The 22,966-nt window shown below is 41.8% G+C and overlaps 1 protein-coding gene across 1 annotated transcript; it reads right to left on the bottom strand.

The window, feature by feature from the left end:
• Positions 1 to 999: 999 nt before the first annotated feature.
• On the bottom strand, positions 1,000 to 2,801 carry LOC141283772 (thrombomodulin-like). Its single transcript, XM_073817087.1, has one exon. The coding sequence runs from the start codon at positions 2,659 to 2,661 to the stop codon at positions 1,114 to 1,116; it is 1,548 nt and encodes a 515-aa protein (XP_073673188.1). The 5' UTR covers positions 2,662 to 2,801; the 3' UTR covers positions 1,000 to 1,113.
• Positions 2,802 to 22,966: the final 20,165 nt, after the last annotated feature.

Genomic DNA, 22,966 nt, shown 5'->3' with positions numbered 1-22,966 from the left:
CACAAAACCAGTCTTAAGTAACACAGGTATATTTGTAGCTATGGCTAAAAATACATTGTATGGGTCATAATTATCGATTTTTCTTTTATGTTCAATGAAGATATTTTGTACATTTCCTATAGTAAATTTATGAAAACTTAATTTGATTAGTAATATGCATTGCTAAGAACTTAATGTGAAAATACACCTGGAATTTGGACAACTTTAAAGGCGATTTTCTCAATAATTAGATTCCTTTTTTCTTTTTTTCACCCTCAGACTCCACTATATTCAAATAGTTGTATCTTGGCCATATCCTATTACTAACAAACCATACATCAGTGGAAAGCTTATTTATTAATCTTATTTATTCAGCTTTCAGATTATGTACAAATCTCAATTTAAAAAAAAAAGTACCCTTATGCCTGGTTTTGTGGTCCAGACTCATAAATAAGCTTTCCGTTGATGTATGGTTTGTTAGGATAGAACAATATTTGGCCAATCCAGAATCTGAGGGTGCAAAAAATCCAAATATTGAGAAAATCACCTTTAAAGGTGTCCAAATGAAGTTCATAGCAATGCATATTACTAATCAAAATGTTTTGGTACATTTATGGTAGGATATTTACAAAACATCTTCATGGAACATGATCTTAATATCCCAATGATTTTTGGCATAAAAGAAAAATTTATAATTTTGACCCACACAAAGTATTTTTGGCTATTGCTACAAATAAATAGTGCTACTTAAGACAGGTTTTGTGGTCCATGGTCACACATGTTTTACTGTAGTGTGTTTTGAGACATATTCCATTAGGATTTAGTGGTTTTAACCAGCCTCTTTTACACGCCTCCATTACAGTAATTATAACCAGTAAAACCATTACAAACTCAGATGGTTTCTATTGTTTTTTTGTTTTTTTTTTCAGCATATTTGGAAAAAGGAGACATGGGACAAAACAAGGTAGGATACTGCGAATCAAATTTGCTACACGTAATATTAAAATATAGCATTTATTATCTTTCAGTTTGTTCTGACATTGTCTAAGCCTAATATATGTATGTTTATATACAAAATCAAATATATTTACTATTATCTTCTATTTACATTTCAGTTCGCCTGACGGCCGACTTTTAAGTGTCTCTTTTTATATATCGACTTGGGAATATCTGTTGCGTGCTGTGTTTTTCAACGATCACCTGTTGAAAATCGTAGATTTCATTGTGGCATTTGTCCACGTCATAATTGTGCATTTTACTAAGCCGTCTCATTATGCAGTGAGCGATGCAGACCAGTAAAAGAATGCAAACAACAATGCAAACCATTATTCCCAAAAGACTGCCAGCTGAGACAGATATTGGCTTGTCCGTTGGGGATCTGCTCGTAGGTACAAAAATATCAAAAGGCGTTGAGCTGCCTGAGCCTTCAAAGTCTTCTTTTATACATTTGATCTCGTTCATAAGCATGAATCCTTCATCGCAATAACATTGAAATCCTCCATATGTATTTTCACAAGTGTGGTCACAGCAATTACTATCGCATTCATCTATGTCATCGCAAAATTGGTCTTCAAGTATGAAACCATCGGGACAGTCGCACTGCTCGTTGTTGTTGGGATCACAGTCAGCTGGGCATCTTTCTCCAGCACAGTGCATATTACACTTGTGCATGACCTCTGTCGACTGAATAAATCCCTCATAGCACAGACAGTGATAGCTACCTTCAGTGTTGATGCAATCGTGCTCGCACGGTGCAGACTCGCATTCGTCAATATCAACGCAAACGCCACCTTCAAAGTGAAAGCCGGTTTTGCACTCTTCGCAAGACTTGCCATCTGCACCTAGTTGAAAGCCTGGGCGACACGTGCACGCGAATGCATTGCCAACTGGCGTGCACTTGTGCTCACACTCCGCGGATGCGCAAGGGTCATTGTTCTGTTTGTTGCATGTGACTCCGTTGTTGTCGAGTTCGAATCCAGGCTGACAGACGCAGGCGTAGCTTTGTCCATTCTGCACGCACTTATAATCACATCCACCACCAAAGACTTCACAGCCCCAAGGTGCTTTAAGCCAGTTGCCTTCAAAACAAATGTGTTTCGTTCTTAACGGCAGCAATGTCCCAATGGTAAATTGAGGAATCTCTTTAAGTACTTCATTTGCTCTAAATCCATAAAGAGTTTGATATAAGACTGATGCATCGGTACTAAGGGGCGGACAGTAACCGGTGTTGTCGAATTCGCACAAATAACCCTCGATTCTGTCATTGCACGGTCTTTCGGTCCATTTGAGAACTTTGGGTGATACCGAAACACATAGCGGAGAACAAGTCGCTAAGTCGCTTTTCCAGTTGACGTATTGGGTTGTGCTGTCTCCAGTCACCCATTTGAATCCCTTTAACCCATCTTTTGAGTTCGAACACTGATTGTCGGCGTGTTTCAGCCCAAGCCAAAAATTCCCAGAAGCGCCGTTCAATAACCCACTGAGAACGTTGGACACTTTTTGGCTGCGTACGGTCATCAGATGTCCGCCTTTCTCTTCACAGACGAGCTGGGCAGCGTCAAAACTCGCGCTGTCTACGTGGACGACGAAGCATTTTCCATCTGTACAAAAACCGTCATTAATGCTTTCCCCTCGAACCCTCAGAACAACGAGCGCCAGAGTCATTCCTATGATGTCTCTCATCTCTGCTATCACGTTAAGTAGTGGCCAGCGTATTGATAGTATGTGCTTGAGTTCGAGGTGTTTCGTGCCGCATTTAAAATGACACCCATGTCTCCAAAAATTAAAGGAAGTTTGTGTTATCTGGCAGAAGTCTCTCTCTCTCTCTCTCTCTCTCTCTCTCTCTCTCTCTCTCTGGTTTTGATACAGGATGTGCAGCTTAAAGATTTAATTTCCAAATTAGTTACTGCGAATAAATATTCTTCGTTTGACTATGTTTTGGTCAAGCTATTTTCATTCATAGATCGGTTTTTAAAACAATTATGTTGTTACTTTTAGTGGAAAGTAATGCGTTACGTTACCTTTGCATTACTTTTTAAATCTGGGCTGTGTATTGTTCCAGTGACAACAAATAAAGAATAGATGGTACTGGCGTCTTTATTCCATTTCACACACCTAGCATTTCTCCATTACAAATCACTTCCTCTAGGGAATGCACTTCATCTTATACACCACATTACTGCCACCTGCAGGCATAAATCAGTACTCATCATCACCATAGAAACTCATTACATCTCTTTTCCTTTTTTTTTTTTTTTTTTTTTAACACATCAGATTCATAATTACTAATAATTCACATCAGACAACTGTAAACAATCAATTCATTTAAGTTTTTTTTTTTTTTTTTTTTTTTTTTTTCATAAGTCCATTCGAACAGGTGCTTTTCGAGCTCGATTAGTTCTCCGTAAGAGAGGCAGGTCAATCTTTGGTACAGATAACTCGAGTTCCTTAATCTGTTCTGCAGAATTAAACATACCTGAAGATAGCATTTCATGACGTTGCAGATCAACAGAGGGCATTTCACAAGACTGCAGTTCTGCAGACAAGGTTGGCTCATCAACAAGAGGACATTTCTCTGCAGTCTTAAGTAAGCTCTGTCGATTTCTCCGCAGTGTCTGTCCATCTTCTGTTTGAACCAGATATGATCTTGGGTTTACCTCTTTTAGGACTGTAGCTTTCTGTTTCCATCCAGTAGGCTCCGCAATTCTAACTGTATCTCGTTCAGAAAGAGGTTTCAGATGTCGAGCTCCCCTGTCATAATATTCTTTCTGCTTCTCTTTAAGATGTTGCATCTCTTTCAATGATAAACTGTTGTTTTCTGTTTTCAGGGATACTTTTGGCAGTGTATCACGCAGTTTTCGGTTCATCAATAACTCACCAGGAGATAATCCACAACTGAGTGGAGAAGAACGGTAACTCAGAAGAGACAGATTTATATCAGACCTGCTTGCTGCGGCTTTTTTCATAAGTCTTTTCACAATTTGTACCCCTTTTTCTGCTTTACCATTTGCCTTTGGATAAAGTGGGCTTGAAGTAGTATGTTTAAAACCATACTGTTCCGCAAACAGTTTGAATTCACAACTAGTGTACTGAGGACCATTATCACTTTGCACAATATGAGGAATTCCATGCCTTGCAAATATGCTTTTCATGCGTTGAATCATGTCATTCGCTGTTGTCTGATGGAGCTGTTCAACTTCAGGATAATTGGAATAATAATCGATAACCACCAGATAATTCTTACCATTCAACTGGAAAAGATCAGTTCCTACTTTTTGCCACGGTTCAGTAGGATGATCAGCTATCATCATAGGTTCTTTGGCCAGTTTATAATGATGACTTAGACAGACGTCACACTGATTGATGTATTTCTCAATGTGCACATTAATTCCAGGCCAGAAAACAGCTTGTCTAGCTCTTCTCTTGCATTTTTCGATACCAAGATGTCCCTCATGAATTCTACGAAGCATGTCATGGCGCATTGATGCTGGAATGACAATTCTGTTCATTCTCAACAACATGCCCTCAACCACACTCAGTTCTGCCCTTAAAGGAAAGTACTGTGGACACTTGCCTTTGATCCATCCATGTTGAAGATGTGCAATAACCCTCTGCAATTCAGCGTCCTTTGCAGTTTCCTCTGCGATCAGCTTCAACATCTCATCTGAAACTGGTAACGCTGAATACACCATACTCACATGTCTCTCAACTTCGTCCATTTTGCTGATCTCTGAAGCTACTGTTGCTCGAGACAGTGCATCAGCCACAATGATATACTTTCCAGGTGTATAGACTAGATTCAGATCATATCTTTGTAATTTCATCATCATGCGTTGAATTCGAGGTGACATATCATTTAAGTTCTTTTGAATGATGGAGATTAATGGTTTATGATCTGTCTCTACTGTAAAAGTAGGGGATCCATAGACATATCCATGAAATTTTTCACAGCCAAATACTAAACCCAAAGTCTCCTTCTCTATTTGTGAATACCGTCTTTCAGTCTCTGTCATAGATCGAGAAGCATAGGCCACAGGTCTCCAGGAATCCTCGAAGGCCTGAAGAAGCACCGCCCCCAATCCATCCTGAGAGGCGTCTGTAGAGATCTTAGTTGGTCGTGTGTGATCAAAAAAAACAAGGACAGGTTCAGTAGTAAGAGTCTCCTTTAACTGCTTCCATTCTTGATCATGTACTGAAGTCCAGACAAACTCCTGATCATTTTGTAACAACTTTCTCATCTGGGTAGTTTTAGCTGACAAATTTGGCAGAAATTTTCCCAGGAAGTTCACCATTCCCAAAGCACGCAGAATTCCCTTCTTATCCGTAGGTGGAGGCATATCAAGGAGGGCTTGCACTTTTGCTGGATGTGGCTCAACACCTTTTGCAGACAGCTTGTCCCCCAAGAACGTGATCTCTGTGACTCCAAATTGACACTTTTCCTGATTGAGCTTTAAATCATGTGCTCGAACTCTTTCCATCACTTTTACTAGTCGCTGATTATGTTGTTGAATGGTGGACCCCCACACCACAATATCATCAATATATACTCGAACACCCTCTAGACCTTCAATAAGGGTTTCCATGGCTCTATGAAAAATCTCAGGAGCTGATTTGATTCCAAAAGGAAGTCGAAGAAAACAATATCTTCCAAAGGGAGTATTAAATGTACAATACTGGCTACTCTCAGAATCCAATCGGATCTGCCAGAATCCTTGAGATGCATCTAATTTGCTAAAAAACTTAGCTCCTGACATGTCACTAATGATCTCTTCACGGGTGGGTATCTGGTAATGTTCTCGTTTGATGCTATCATTTAGATCTTTAGGATCTAAGCACACTCTTAAGTCACCATTAGGCTTCTTCACACAAGTAATAGAATTTACCCAGTCTGTAGGTTGTTCAATCCGTTGTATTACTCCTAATTGGGTCATGCGATCCAATTCCTTTTTCAGGGCCTCACGCAGAGGTGCAGGGACCCGCCGAGGAGCATGTATGACTGGAGAAGCATCCTCTTTCAGTTGTATTTTATAGGTAAATGGCAGTGTGCCTTGACCTTCAAAAACATCTGGAAATTGTTTGACAATGTCAGTTATATTGTCACAGACAGACTGTAAGACTACGGTTTCCTTATTGACTTGATACACTCTTTTAACCAAATGAAGGTCTTCACATGCTTTATCTCCTAAAAGAGATTCATGACCATTGGGAACTACAACAAACATCAAATTCTTCATCTTTCCTTTTACTTGTATGTTTAGTCTGCATGTTCCTCGCGTTTCAATTGGTTGTCCATTATAGGCTTTGAGGGGAACTGTACGTCTTTTAATTAGAGGTTTTTCTTTCAGTGCTTTCACATCTCTGATGTTAATTAAATTAACTTTTGCACCCGTATCTAATTTAAAGGGTACTACAGTTCCATTAGCCACAAGAGGAACAATCCACATCGAAGACTTGACTGAATCATCACTTGACACACACGTTTCAGCATCCAGATTTACTTTCTCTTCAGAAACCATGTTCACATAAAATGAGTCGCTCAAATCACTGTCATCTGCCTCCTCCACTAAATGCACTTTATTTTCCTTCTTCATGTCTTTTGAAAAACACATTTTTGCAAAGTGGTTGGGGCCATTACACTTAGAACATCTTTTTCCAAAAGCTGGGCACTGTCTGAATTTATGTTTAGTCCCACAGCGCTTACATGAGAATGTTTCATTGTCTCTGAAACCTCTTGTGTTACCTCTTCTCTTGTCGCTGAATGAAATGGCGTCAACTTCCACACTCTGAAATGACATAGCGGCTGTACTAGTCCCATCAAACTGCTTCACTTGCTGTCTCGCTACTTCACTGGATTGGCATAATTTAACAGCATAATCCAAGGTGAGTTCTGATTCTCGTAACAATCTTTCTCTCAGTTTCTTCTCATAGATACCAAAAACAATCTGATCACGAATCATTGAATCTCTCAATTCATTAAAATTACAAGTCTTTGCCTTTATCTTGAGATCAGTCAGAAAGTAATCAAAAGCCTCTCCTTCATGCTGCACACGTGTTCTGAATACATATCGTTCATATGTCTCGTTCTTCCTTGACAAACAATGAGCATCAAATTTTTCCAGTACCTTATCCAGTTTCTTCTTGTCTGCCTCTTCATCAAAATTAAAGGTGTTATAGACCTCCACGGCATCAGCTCCAGCAATGGTAAGTAACAGGGCGATTTTTCTTTCATCCACAGCCGCTTTTTGTCCAATAGCAACAACATACAACTCAAACTGCTGTTTGAAAGTCCTCCAATGTGCATCAACATTTCCACACAACTTCAACGATCCCGGTGGTTTAATGGCATCCATTGGACCCCACTCATGGTACCATGTATTGTTCCAGTGACAACAAATAAAGAATAGATGGTACTGGCGTCTTTATTCCATTTCACACACCTAGCATTTCTCCATTACAAATCACTTCCTCTAGGGAATGCACTTCATCTTATACACCACATTACTGCCACCTGCAGGCATAAATCAGTACTCATCATCACCATAGAAACTCATTACAGGCTGGGCTTTCTTGTTTGTTTTTAATAGCCTATAACAAGTTCTATTTTTGACAAATGTAAAAGCCCTTTTAAAGAATAAATACGATGGACGCATGTATCTCTAAAGAACACTAGTGTGTGCGTCTAAATCCGTGGGACGTGTCAAACCATGATGGGCATTTACTATGGCAAGCCGTTCAGGAAAAAAATCATGTGTACTGTGTGAATATGGATTGGTTCACTGGTTGAATGTGTGGTTTAATCACAAACGCATTTGTTCATAATACATTGGTATAACCAGACATGTATTGGTTTAGATACATCGGTCTGATCACATGCACATGGGTTTGCTCCTGTATACGTTGGTTCGTTCAGGTAATCACTGGGCTTCTCAATAATGCATTGGTTTCCTCAACTATGTATTGGTTGAGATGAATCGTTTTCTTCAGGTATATTATGGTTTAGATACATTGGTTAGCTCAAGTATACATTGTTTTTTTTCAGCTGTAGATTGGTTTAGATACATTGGTTTTCTCAACTATGTATTGGTTAATATATATTGGTTTATTTAAGTATATATTGGTCTGTATATATTGGTTTCTTCAGGGACATATTGGTTTGTGTATTTATATATTGGTTTATTCAAGTATATATTGGTTTAGATATACTGGTTTCCTGAACAATGCATTGGTTAGTATATATTGGTTTGTTAAAGTATATATTGATCTAGATACATTGGTTTTCTCAACTATGTATTGGTTAGTATATATGGGTTTATTCAAGTATATATTGGTTTAGATACATCGGTTTAGACCAATCTACAGCTGAAAAAACCAATGTACTTGAGCTAACCGATGTATCTAAACCATAATATACCTGAAGAAAACAATATACTTACAAACCAATGTATACTTGAAGAAACCGATTTATCTCAACCAATACATAGTTGAGGAAACCATTGCATTATTGAGAAGCCCAATGTTTACTTGAACGAACCAACGTATACAGGAGCAAACCCATGTGCATGTGATCAGACCGATGTATCTAAACCAACACATGTCTGGTTATACCAATGTATTATGAACAAATGCGTTTGTGATTAAACCGCACATTCAACCAGTGAACCAATCCATATTCACACAATACACACAAATTTTTTCCTGAACGGCTTGCCATAATTTACAATTGCTTTAGGCGATTTGCTCTAATCCACTGGGGGCTTGGTTTCAGGCTGAGCCTTCATGATTTTAGTTTGTAGTTTGAAAAATGCGTATTGGGGTGCGTTTCCCAAAAGCATCATTAGTTAAATATGGTTTAATGGTAATGACAGAACTTGTGACCATAGTTGGTTTTGATTGGTTAACGCCCATTTTGGTTCTGCATGTGCACTTCTCAGTAGTCTAATTTAAGCTTCGTTATTAGAACGCAAACACAGGTGCATCCTATGCAGAGGACTTGTTTGTTGAACCACCTGACATGCATGACTTCTCTGGGTGTATCTGTGTTGCATCTATTCTTACTTCTTTGTTTTGTGCGCTTGTTATTTGCATTTGATTTATTGTTACCGAATCTTATAAAAATCATTCATTGATGTTTCAATAAAACCATCATTTTTTTTAAAAGGTGCATGCATCTTGCTTTAGTATTTATTAAGAGTTTGAGGAAGAACAGAAAATGATATTCATGCAATGACCATAGTTCAGAGGTGTTTATTGATCTCTAATGATCTTGATTATCTGATTCAGGTGTTTAATTAGGGCTGGAGATAGTTCACCCTTGACTTTGAAGCAGACTATTTTTTCCAAGAGCTTCATCCATGAGCTTGATGTTCTCCATGTTGACACCATCTAGTAGCCTATTTCCAACAGCCGATCACAAACAGCCTTTATACAATAAGGGGAATCGGTAAAGCTTTAGATTACAGGAACTACGTAAGTAAACTGTGGGTGTACGTTTCTTTAATTATTTATAGTGTACCTATAATGAACGTGCATGTTGGTATAAGGGAACAATATGTTAAATTTGGATAATAATAAGGGGGTAACAAACCAGATATGCAACCTGCAAAGAACTGCATAAGTAAACTGAAGTTACGGTGTATTTTTTTGTATTTATATTGTAAGAGAACGTTTGGGTAATATGGAGGTAGCAAACAAATATACAAATAATTTTTAATGGAATTACTTAACTTAGAAGACATCGTAAGTTTGGTGCATCTATACGTAAACTTTTTTAAATTACTGGGAAAGTATGCTCTTGTTCCATGTAATTACAGGGTACGTGCGACATCTGCGGGTTGTAAATTAAAGTGGCGATTGTTACCCTCTTGTTCAACGAAGGTACAGGGTAGGTAATACATATCTTGTCACGATCCAGGCGGGGTTGAGGAGTGGAGATGGATGAGGAGAACCGGAGTAGGTGAACGAATAAAGTTTATTAAAACAAAACACTGTAACTAAAGCAAACATACAAAAACCGGGAGTATAAGATGAACACATGAACACAAGCAAACAGAGGTAACAGCAAGCATTGACGGACAAATGGGGAGTGCACACACAGACTCTTAAATACACTGAAACGGGGGCGTGGTCACAAACGAGATAACAGGATGACGAGGGGGAAATACAAATATGGGCAAGACTGAACTAACTGAACATAACCAAAAGGGGGAGACAAGGACTAAACCATATAAGCTAGAAACATGGGGGGAAAAACACTTGGAAAACATGACAGAACAGGACAATACACAGACATGACTCTGACATTACCCCCCCCCCCCCCCAGGGAGGGTGGGCGCCCTGGAGACCGCTAGGATGGACACAGGGGACATAGAGGTGGTCTCCAGGGCGGATCAGGGATCTCAGGTGGCCATGGCGGGTCTGGGGGTTCAGGAAACCATGGCCGGGTAAACAGTCCAGGTGGCCATGGCTGGGTAAACAGTTCAGGAGGCCATGGCGGATCTGGAGGCTCAGGAAGCCATGGCCGAGTAAACAGTCCAGGTGGCCATGGCTGGGTAAACAGTTCAGGGGGCCATGGCCGAGTAAACAGTCCAGGTGGCCATGGCCGGGTAAACAGTCCAGGTGGCCATGGCTGGGTAAACAGTTCAGGTAGCCATGGCCGATCAGGGGAGTAGCCCCCCCCCCCAAAATTTTCTTGGGGGAACCTAGGGTATAGTCCACACAGGAGAGCACGGAAGGGCGCGCAGGAGAGAGCTCCGGCTCTGGAGGGCGCGCTGGAGACAGCTCCGGCTCTGGAGGACGCGCAGAAGAGGGCGTCGGCTCTGGAGGGCGCTCTTGAGGAGCGGGCTCTAAACGGCGCTCTTGAGGAGCGGGCTCTGGACGGCGCTCTTGAGGAGCGGGCTCTGGACGGCGCTCTTGAGGAGCGGGCTCTGGAGGGCGCTCTGGCGGCGCAGTCACTGGAGGGCGCTCTGGCGGCGCAGTCACTGGAGGGCGCTCTGGCGACGCAGTCACTAAAGGGCGCTCTGGCGGCGCAGTCACTAAAGGGCGCTCTGGCGGCGCAGTCACTAAAGGGCGCTCTGGCGGCGCAGTCACTGGAGGGCGCTCTGGCGGCGCAGTCACTGGAGGGCGCTCTGGCGACGCAGTCACTAAAGGGCGCTCTGGCGGCGCAGTCACTAAAGGGCGCTCTGGCGGCGCAGTCACTAAAGGGCGCTCTGGCGGCGCAGTCACTAAAGGGCGCTCTGGCGGCGCAGTCACTGGAGGGCGCTCTGGCGGCGCAGTCACTAAAGGGCGCTCTGGCGGCGCAGTCACTAAAGGGCGCTCTGGCGGCGCAGTCACTGGAAGGCTGGGCGGAACCAGCGAAGACTCTGGGAGACTGGGCGGAACCAGAGGAGACTCAGGAAGGCTGGGCGGAACCAGCGAAGACTCTGACTTGGCGGTAGCCATCTTGGGTGCAGACTCAGGCTTGGTGGCCATCTTGGCCGGGATTTCAGGTTGGGTGGTCATTTTGGCCGAGGGTTCTGGAACGGCGTTCATCTTGGCCGTGAACTCAGTAACGGCGGCCATCTTGACCGGGAACTCAGCAACGGCGGCCATCTTGGCCGGGAACTCTGGAACAGCGGCCATCTTGACCGGGAACTCAGGTTTGGCGGCCATCTTGGCCGAGGGTTCATGGGAAAAACACTTGGAAAACATGACAGAACAGGACAATACACAGACATGACTCTGACATTACCCCCCCCCCCCCCAGGGAGGGTGGGCGCCCTGGAGACCGCTAGGATGGACACAGGGGACATAGAGGTGGTCTCCAGGGCGGATCAGGGATCTCAGGTGGCCATGGCGGGTCTGGGGGTTCAGGAAACCATGGCCGGGTAAACAGTCCAGGTGGCCATGGCTGGGTAAACAGTTCAGGAGGCCATGGCGGATCTGGAGGCTCAGGAAGCCATGGCCGAGTAAACAGTCCAGGTGGCCATGGCTGGGTAAACAGTTCAGGGGGCCATGGCCGAGTAAACAGTCCAGGTGGCCATGGCCGGGTAAACAGTCCAGGTGGCCATGGCTGGGTAAACAGTTCAGGTAGCCATGGCCGATCAGGGGAGTAGCCCCCCCCCCCCAAAATTTTCTTGGGGGAACCTAGGGTATAGTCCACACAGGAGAGCACGGAAGGGCGCGCAGGAGAGAGCTCCGGCTCTGGAGGGCGCGCTGGAGACAGCTCCGGCTCTGGAGGACGCGCAGAAGAGGGCGTCGGCTCTGGAGGGCGCTCTTGAGGAGCGGGCTCTAGACGGCGCTCTTGAGGAGCGGGCTCTGGACGGCGCTCTTGAGGAGCGGGCTCTGGACGGCGCTCTTGAGGAGCGGGCTCTGGACGGCGCTCTTGAGGAGCGGGCTCTGGACGGCGCTCTTGAGGAGCGGGCTCTGGAGGGCGCTCTGGCGGCGCAGTCACTGGAGGGCGCTCTGGCGGCGCAGTCACTGGAGGGCGCTCTGGCGACGCAGTCACTAAAGGGCGCTCTGGCGGCGCAGTCACTAAAGGGCGCTCTGGCGGCGCAGTCACTAAAGGGCGCTCTGGCGGCGCAGTCACTGGAGGGCGCTCTGGCGGCGCAGTCACTAAAGGGCGCTCTGGCGGCGCAGTCACTGGAAGGCTGGGCGGAACCAGCGAAGACTCTGGGAGACTGGGCGGAACCAGAGGAGACTCAGGAAGGCTGGGCGGAACCAGCGAAGACTCTGACTTGGCGGTAGCCATCTTGGGTGCAGACTCAGGCTTGGTGGCCATCTTGGCCGGGATTTCAGGTTGGGTGGTCATTTTGGCCGAGGGTTCTGGAACGGCGTTCATCTTGGCCGTGAACTCAGTAACGGCGGCCATCTTGACCGGGAACTCAGCAACGGCGGCCATCTTGGCCGGGAACTCTGGAACAGCGGCCATCTTGACCGGGAACTCAGGTTTGGCGGCCATCTTGGCCGAGGGTTCAGGAACGACGGCCATCTTGGCCGGGAACTCAGGCTTGGCGGCCATCTTGGCCGAGGATTCAGGAACGGCGGCCATCTTGGCCGGGGACTCAGGCTTGGTTACCATCTTGGCCGGGAACTCAGCAACGACGACCATCTTGCTTGCAGAATCCGACGTGGCAGCCATCTTGTTTGCAGAATCTGGCGCGGCAGCCATCTTGTGAACTGGCGTGGCGGCCATCTTGCTTGCCGACTCCTGCGTGGCAGCCATTTTGTGTGCAGACTCCTGCGTGGTAGCCATCTTGCGTGCAGATTCCGGTATGGCAGCCATCTTGTGAGCTGGCGTGGCAGCCGGCAGATTAGAGCGCTGGGCGGAAGCCGGTAGATGAGAGCGCGTGGAGGAGGCCGGCCGCATCGGGCTGAGGACAGCAGCGGAGCTTTGGAGGACGACTGGAGATAGGAGACTGGGCTGGTGGTGCGAACCGTTGGCACGGTATGTGGGGGGTCCTGGCTGATGGAGGGCTGGCGCGATGTGCTGTGTGGCAGAGGGGGCTGGATGATGAGACTTAATCGGATTGCTAGGATAAACTTCTTCGATTTCGAAATCAGATCCATTTAAAAACAGAATGAGATTGACTAGCTCGATCAAGGGGAATTGACAGGCAGGAAGATCGCAGCGAATCATCTCATCATCCAGTCCCAAAGTAAACACAGCGCCGAGTGAAGCATCGGGCCAGCCCACCTGATGTGAAAGCTCGAGGAACTCCTCCACATATCGCTCCAACGTTCGACCGCCCTGCCGCAGTCTCCATAGTTGTTCCTCAGCCCGATTCATCCTCAGTTTTGGTCCGTCAATCTGTCACGATCCAGGCGGGGTTGAGGAGTGGAGATGGATGAGGAGAACCGGAGTAGGTGAACGAATAAAGTAGAGCTGCAACAACGAATCGATTAAATCGATAAAAATCGATTACTAAAAGCGTTGGCAACGAATTTCATAATCGATTCGTTGTGTCGCGCGACGCAAATAATTGATTATTAAAAAACTTTATTTGAGCGCGGAGTGAACACACTCTCTCTCGCGCCCCGGTTGCTAGCAGAGTTCGGCGCCTCATAGACAGGGCGGAGCAAAAAAAAAATGAGCGGAGGTAGAGGACAGATACAGTAGTACATGGCGAAGGCAGAGAAATCCGTGCGACCCAAGCCATCCAAGGTGTGGGAGCATTTCACAGTAAATAAACAGAAAAGCTGCAAACTGCTAAATAAAACTGTTAACTGCAAAATATACAAAAGCGATATGGCATGGCACGGGAACAGCACGGCAATGATCCAGCACCTGAAACGCGAACATGTTGGAGTATTTGATGAGGAGGAACGGAGTTCAACAGCAGGGTAAGTCACTACAGAATCCTACTTTTGTTCCGTTTTGAAGTGACAAACATGTAATGTCCCTGGTGCTGGTGTTTACTTGTTATCCAGCTTCACAAGCATGATAAGTTAGCGTTAGCTCGTTAATAACAGTAGTAAAGCATGGGTGGTTTAGTTACTTCGCTTTGCAAGACTTAAGACACGTTTTTATTCACTCGCCTTTTTTGGACCATTCATTTTTCAATGTGTTTTCATCATAGACTGTAAAAAATAGGTTGTCATGTATAGCTACACTGCAAAAAAAAAAAAGGGTTTGCTTACTTAGTAATTTTGTCCCGTTTCCAGTCCAAACATCTAAAAAAAATCTTAAATCAAGATTACTAGACAAGAAAAATATGGCATGAGAAAATTTAGTGATGCTTAAAACTTCTGTTTAAGATTATATCTCATTAAGATTATTTTTCTTACCCCATTGGCAGATCATTTTGCTTGTTTTAAGCGAACAATCATTTAAATTTGAGGTGTTTTTTTAAAGAAAACAAGACAATTTCTTATGCCATTTCATGTGTCTCGATTTAATATTTTTTTAGATATTTGGACTTAAAACAGAACAAAACTGCAAAAAAAAAAATGCTTTTCTAATTTAGTAGTGTATATTCTGTTTTTTGTTCCATATAGGTTATTATTGACATATTTGTGTGTGGTGTACTTTTTAATTTAATTTTAGAAGTTCTTTTATAGCACTTGGTCATTTTAAGCTGTGTTTAAATGTGGTGTATAAATTAACCTTGCGCTTACTACACTTACTAAACAACTAAAACAAGTATGTACAGTATGAATGTATTTAGTTGATGTAAAAATTGTGCTGTTACACATACTCATACTATCTTTTTGATTCCAGAAAAAAAAACAGCAAACCATGAGAGGCTTCTTGATGGGAAATTCATCATGTACACACCACAACAAGTATCCTCAACATGCTCGTCACTGACATGAGGCCTCTGTCTATAGTTGAAGATGACGGCTTCACTTAAATACATTTTCTGATTTGTATTGTTCTTTATTTTTTTATAAATTATGTATTGTTCTGGCAGCTCATGTGGCAGATGTAAAGCATACATGTGTATGTTTGTGTTAATTCAATTTTTATTTTATTTTATTATTATTATAACAGCTCAAGGAGCAACATGTTTGTGCACTTTCTAAAGATTTTAGCTCTGTTTTTGAATAAAGGGTTGGAAATGAATGCCTTTCTTGATTTTTAATTTTTTATCTGATTCATCGATTAATCGAAAAAATAATCGTCAGATTAATCGATTATTGAAATAATCGTTAGTTGCAGCCCTAGAATAAAGTTTATTAAAACAAAACACTGTAACTAAAGCAAACAAACAAAAACCGGGAGTATAAGATGAACACAAGCAAACAGAGGTAACAGCAAGCATTGACGGACAAATGGGGAGTGCACACACAGACTCTTAAATACACTGAAACGGGGGCGTGGTCACAAACGAGATAACAGGATGACGAGGGGGAAATACAAATATGGGCAAGACTGAACTAACTGAACATAACCAAAAGGGGGAGACAAGGACTAAACCATATAAGCTAGAAACATGGGGGGGAAAACACTTGGAAAACATGACAGAACAGGACAATACACAGACATGACTCTGACATATCTGATATCCTTGTCTCTGAACAACCTATTTCAAAATACATTTGCAATATATAAACTATTTTAATCCCACTCCTACCTCTAAACCTAACGTTAACTATCTCTGTACAGTAATAAAAATATGATAGACAGCGAAGTGCAATCACAATCATTTATTTATTGCAAAAATGGCGCCGTACAAAAAAGTAATCCAAATAACGATGCGTTTGCAGCCGCAGTCCTCTCTGGCGGAATACAGTAGGTTTGAGGTGCAGTAGGATGTGAGCAGAATTTAAATTGTTAATCCCTGAAAATATTATCCAGATTATTGTCTTGATCCAATCCTCGAAGGCGCCGCGCATCGTTCCAACACATCTCACCAGAAACACGGCATGTCGTAATATGTGACGAATGCAGGCCAGAGCCAATGAACGTCCCCTTTTTTGCACTTATGCATTATGGGTTTATGGCTAATGCTGCTGGACTCGCTGTTCGGGATGGAGATGAAGATCGCCGGAGAACGGCTTGAATTTGGTTCTGGTCCTCGCAAATCGTATGGATTCTGAAGATCTGGGTCACAGCACACAAATAAAATTGTTTCATTTTGTAATTATTATGCATGTTCGGTGTATTTTCTTGTTCTATTGTTAGTCACAGCATGTCAGAGAAAACGTGTCACGTTAGATGTACTGAGAGATGAGGTCTGGGTCCAATTGCAGGGAAGAATGATTTAATTAACAAGAAACACAAATAAACAAACGAGCAGACAAAAACCAAACAAACAAAAGACCAAACACGGCACAACAAAACACGAGCAAGGCAAGAACATGAACTTGGAAAATACAAAGAATACCGAAAAACAAACCACACAGAAGACAATGCAGCCAGAATGAGCAGTGAGACATGAGCAGCTTTAAAGTCCATATAATTGTGAACAGGTGTGAGTTGAGACGAGTGTAACGATCACAAGACAGGTGTATACAATCAAGGAAGTGCAGTGCAAGGGAAAGGGAAACAGCGACCTCAGGTGGCTGAGGGAAACCCCACAGCCCAGATCATGACAAAACGCCTTTTGTGTTCCACCACGGCAAACGAAGTTAATACAATATTAATGATTAAACGACTGCAGAAATTTTTATCTATTTTAAGGGTTTAAAGTGTAGTCTTGATAACATTATGTAGACCTATTCTTGGAAACGAGCTCGCAACAGAAATCACACAGAACAGAATTAAATGTTATAAAAAGCAGTTTCGTAAAAAGTAATAACGTTAAATGTTTAGATGATGCATATATCAGTATTGTACGTTTAGTGTCTATAAAAACGTAAATAAATGTACATTTTGCAGAATCACATTTTACGTAAAATACATACGAATATTATGGGTTTACGTTGTAATATGTATTGTACTTACCCTGTAACTTCATTGAACAAGAGGGTAACAATCGCCACTTTAATTTACAACCCGCAGATGTCGCACTTACCCTGTAATTACATGGAACAAGAGTACAGGTCCTTTTCAAAAAACTAGCATATTGTGATAAAGTTCATTATTTTCTGTAATGTACTGATAAACATTAGATGAAGCGGCGTCCAATCGCCACATACAGGCAAGATAGTGGGATCCTCCGTGACTCGTTTGCTGTCCGTAAAGAGTATCTTTGCTAAGTTTTGCTTGCATTGATTTATTTTAAATGAAACACACGAAGACAAACGGATACAAAAAAAATACCAAAACAATAAGCAATACGGTCAACAGAAAGTTGGCCCCACTACTCGCCAATCCTACAAACAAATGAACCGCCACATAAAATATAGAAAACGGAAGTGATCACCAGTGAACCCTCGTGACAGTGAACCACCATCCAATAAGAAAAATAACAAGTTTAATGCTCCTACATTAGACTTTCATATATTTTAGATTCATTACACACAACTGAAGTAGTTCAAGCCTTTTATTGTTTTAATATTGATGATTTTGGCATACAGCTCATGAAAACCCAAAATTCCTATCTCAAAAAATTAGCATATCATGAAAAGGTTCTCTAAACGAGCTATTAACCTAATCATCTGAATCAACTAATTAACTCTAAACACCTGCAAAAGATTCCTGAGGCTTTTAAAAACTCCCAGCCTGGTTCATTACTCAAAACCGCAGTCATGGGTAAGACTGCCGACCTGACTGCTGTCCAGAAGGCCATCATTGACACCCTCAAGCAAGAGGGTAAGACACAGAAAGAAATTTCTGAACGAATAGGCTGTTCCCAGAGTGCTGTATCAAGGCACCTCAGTGGGAAGTCTGTGGGAAGGAAAAAGTGGGGCAGAAAACGCTGCACAACGAGAAGAGGTGACCGGACCCTGAGGAAGATTGTGGAGAAGGACCGATTCCAGACCTTGGGGGACCTGCGGAAGCAGTGGACTGAGTCTGGAGTAGAAACATCCAGAGCCACCGTGTACAGGCGCCAGGTCAAGCCACTTTTGAACCAGAAACAGTGGCAGAAGCGCCTGACCTGGGTTACAGAGAAGCAGCACTGGATTGTTGCTCAGTGGTCCAAAGTACTTTTTTCAGATGAAAGCAAATTTTGCATGTCATTCGGAAATCAAGGTGCCAGAGTCTGGAGGAAGACTGGGGAGAGGGAAATGCCAAAATGCCTGAAGTCCAGTGTCAAGTACCCACAGTCAGTGATGGTCTGGGGTGCCATGTCAGCTGCTGGTGTTGGTCCACTGTGTTTTATCAAGGGCAGGGTCAATGCAGCTAGCTATCAGGAGATTTGAGCACTTCATGCTTCCATCTGCTGAAAAGCTTTATGGAGATGAAGATTTCAATTTTCAGCACGACCTGGCACCTGCTCACAGTGCCAAAACCACTGGTAAATGGTTTACTGACCATGGTATTACTGTGCTCAATTGGCCTGCCAACTCTCCTGACCTGAACCCCATAGAGAATCTGTGGGATATTGTGAAGAGAAAGTTGAGAGACGCAAGACCCAACACTCTGGATGAGCTTAAGGCCGCTATCGAAGCATCCTGGGCCTCCATAACACCTCAGCAGTGCCACAGGCTGATTGCCTCCATGCCACGACGCATTGAAGCAGTCATTTCTGCAAAAGGATTCCCGACCAAGTATTGAGTACATAACTGAACATAATTATTTGAAGGTTGACTTTTTTTGTATTAAAAACACTTTTCTTTTATTGGTCGGATGAAATATGCTAATTTTTTGAGATAGGAATTTTGGGTTTTCATGAGCTGTATGCCAAAATCATCAATATTAAAACAATAAAAGGCTTGAACTACTTCAGTTGTGTGTAATGAATCTAAAATATATGAAAGTCTAATGTTTATCAGTACATTACAGAAAATAATGAACTTTATCACAATATGCTAATTTTTTGAAAAGGACCTGTATACTTTCCCAGTAATTTTAAAAAGCTTAAAAGCTTATTTGTAACACTGGACCACAAAACAAAAAAAGGGTCAATTTTTTTAAATTGAGCTTTATACATAATCTGAAAGCTGAATGAATAAGCTTTTCATGGATCATCTTCATGGAACATGATCTTTACTTAATATCCTAATGATTTTTGGCTATTGTTACAAATATACACATGCTATTTATTTTGTGGTCCAGGGTCACATTTATTCAGCTTTCAGATGAAGTATAAATCTCAAAAACAAATTTACCCTTATGACTGGTTTTGTGTTCAAAAGTCACATAAGGTTTTAATAATTAAAAATTGGTGGTTTGTAATGTTGGCAATTTGTAGTGTAAACCATTAGCATTTCTGTGATCTTTAAACGTTGTATTTAATCTTGTGTTATTTCCCTTTTACAGAGGTTTCAGTGCTGGTCTTCTGAGTAATGCGGGTAAATGACCCCCTCTAGTGGGCAGGAAAGAACTAGTTCAAGTGCACTTGGTTACTTCACACTGGTACTCAAGTGAAATAAAGAGTGTTATATTCAGTGGCGGTTCTAGACAAATTTGACTAGGGGGGCCAAGAAGGGGCCAGTGTTTAACCAGAGGGGCACATTAAAAAGTGATATTTAAAGATTATAAACTTTATTTTACTTTAAAATCATACAAACATTTTAGGGATGCTCATATTGACCGTTCACTGTTAATCGACAGTAAGAAGTACTATAAGTTAAACGGTTTAATTATTTTGTACGTTTGCTGCATGGTGAAAGAAAAAAATAATGTTTACTCACGGGCGCGTGTCGACACGTGCAGTGCGGCTGTTTAGACATATTTTGATGAGTAAGCACCTGCTTTACCTTCTCTTAGTTTGTGTAACTGATGTAGTAGCCTATGTGCTGCACGATAGCAATGGCGATGTTGCGTTATCAGAGAGTGAATCCATGAATAAATGAATTCAAATTCTGAATTAATTATAGTCTTAAAAGTGCGCGCTCCCCTTACAATCACTGGAAAGCTGTCACTCATACATTACTGTAGTTCATCGCAATCTCTCAAAGTTAATAAAAGGTAATGAAATCACATTTACACAGTACAATTAATCTCTTATTTACATCATGTCTACATTTTCTTTGTTTAAATGAGAGAGTTCTCAGAGGTGTAGAGTTTCAGCAGAACTAAACCGGCACTTGATCATGAACTAACAACAGGGTGTCTACAGGTTTGACCAAGTTAAATTTAAGACATTTTAAGACTTTTTAATACCATTTTCAAACAAAATTTAAGACAAAATTGAAAGTCCCGCAAAAGTCTAGCACAAAACTATGAAGATATTTTAAATTATTATTTTATTTAACTGATTATTCTTGGGAATATTCAACGGAAAACACTATTCCAGAAGAAGAAATTATTTTCTGTTCCATGACAAAGTCAAGGCTCTCACACACTTTGAAGCCAATGTAACAGTGTAACAAACACGGATTTTGAGTCATGGATCGGATCATTTTTCGGATCAGCAAAAAAAAAAAAAAAAAGTTTGTTTTTTCCTAATTACTGAATGCTTACTTTAGGTAGGCTACTTCTCATCCACAGCAAAAACTACTATCTCATCCACAGCAAAAACTACTATCTGAACTAAAGTTCAGTAACAAAACAAGAACAATTACACAAATGACAAGTGTAAATGAATACAACATAAAGTTAGTAATAAAATCAATAACACTAGTATTCAGGAGGGGAAATTTAATAATTAATTGTAAAATAACTAGTGTTTCTCACTGCAGGTATTTATAGGACGCTGTCTCTTTAAGGCCAAATGCCCAAACCGAGTACTGGCACGCATCTCTTTCTCAGCTGTTTCGGTTCACTGAAGACATAAACGACTGTTAAACAGAATACCAAAACGGGTATCAAGACATGACTTGGTATGTACGTTTCCGTTCAAATAGCAGTTAAAGAGGAATCAATCTGTGTGAATCGCGCCGCGCGCCTCTCTCTCCTCTCTCTCTCTCTGCGCGTGCTCGCGCCAGTTGTGTGCGGCAACGTAAAAACATGTGCTAATTATAAACTTTTACTCTATGATGGTTAAATTTAACAGCTAATCTGCGATTCAAATGCGTGTAGTTGGGCGGAAACCCGCTAAATCTGGCAACACTGAGGCGTTGTCAAGCAAGCGCGTGTCTAGCAACAGAACAGATTTAGAACCTGCGCAGCAGATTCTCCTCAAAACGATAAACTTTTCCTTTTCAAAGTGTAAAAAAATTAAGACCCTTGGATTTAGATTTAAGACAAATTAAGACATTTAAAGGCCTTATTTTAGGACAACGGAATTTAAGACTTTTTAAGGATCCGCGGCCACCCTGAACAATGAACAGCTGTATATTTTTATTAACTAACGTTAACAAAGATTTTACAAAGCCATTTACAAACTTGATTTAATTATCAGTGTGAAAAACAAAAGTAACACGGTTATGTGCAAGAACAACAAGTCACTCACGAAATGAAATTGTTTTGCTTACTTTCGACTCTTGCAACAGGAGAAATAAATCGTAGCTCCTCTATCCAAGAGTAGTTCTAATTGTTGCTGCAGTGTTTGTGTGCGCCGCTCTAATTTACCCATTTAAGTAGAACGATGCGTCGCATTAGTTCCGCTTTTGGCGCTCGTGTGTAAAACCATAATTCATTTATTTTATTTTATTTGGTCAGTACGGGGGGGCCACAGGGGTGGCCAAGGACATGTCTACAGGGGCACGGGCCTCCCTTGGCCTCCGTGTAGAACCGCCACTGGTTATATTTAACCACATCAGGGTGCTTGGAGACCAATCATTTGGGGGAATCCCAAGTTTACTCAACTTAAATCTAACAGGAAATGCTCTGGAATCAGTTAATGGATTTGCAACCCTACCAAACCTTAACAAACTCTATCTGGGTGACGACAGACTTTCATCTGTGTCTAGATTATCCAACATTGCGAAAATCTCATGACTCTTGACCTGGAATTCAACAGATTGAAGGACTTGTCAGATTTGTACACTATACTACTGGAATTTTCTTAAATAGAAAAAGTCTTGTATGGTTTGTTAGGATAGAACAATATTTGGCCTAAATCTAAATATTGAGAAAATCACCTTTAAAGTTGTCCAAATGAAGTTCTTAGCAATGCATATTATGAATTAAAAATAAGGTTTTGGTAAATTTATGGTAGGGTATTAATAAAACATCTTAATGAAACATGATCGTTACCTAATATCCCAATGATTTTTGGCATATAAAAGAAAAATAATTTGGACCCACACTGTATTTTGGCTATTGCTACCAATATACCCATGCTAAGACTTCTTAAGGTTTCCCGTAATGTGTTTTGGGACATATTTCATTAGGATTTAGTAGCTTTAACAAGCCTCCAATTAAAGGTGACCAATTACCAGTAGAGACCAACAGGCACCATTACAGTTTCCATTATAACCAGTAAAACCATTTCAAACTTTGTAATGGTTATTGTTTTGGTTTTTTTTTTTCAGTAGGGATGTCTTTTCCAGTCTATCAGCATATTTGTACACAGATTGTAGAAAGAGAGAAAAACTACAAAAAAGGTAGGGTACTGCAAATCAAATTTGCTACACG

This window comes from Garra rufa, chromosome 13, assembly GCF_049309525.1.
Source record: "Garra rufa chromosome 13, GarRuf1.0, whole genome shotgun sequence".
NCBI lineage: Eukaryota > Metazoa > Chordata > Actinopteri > Cypriniformes > Cyprinidae > Garra > Garra rufa.
The sequence above is the reverse complement of the archived record's forward strand: the minus strand, read 5'-3'. Positions and strand labels throughout refer to the sequence as shown.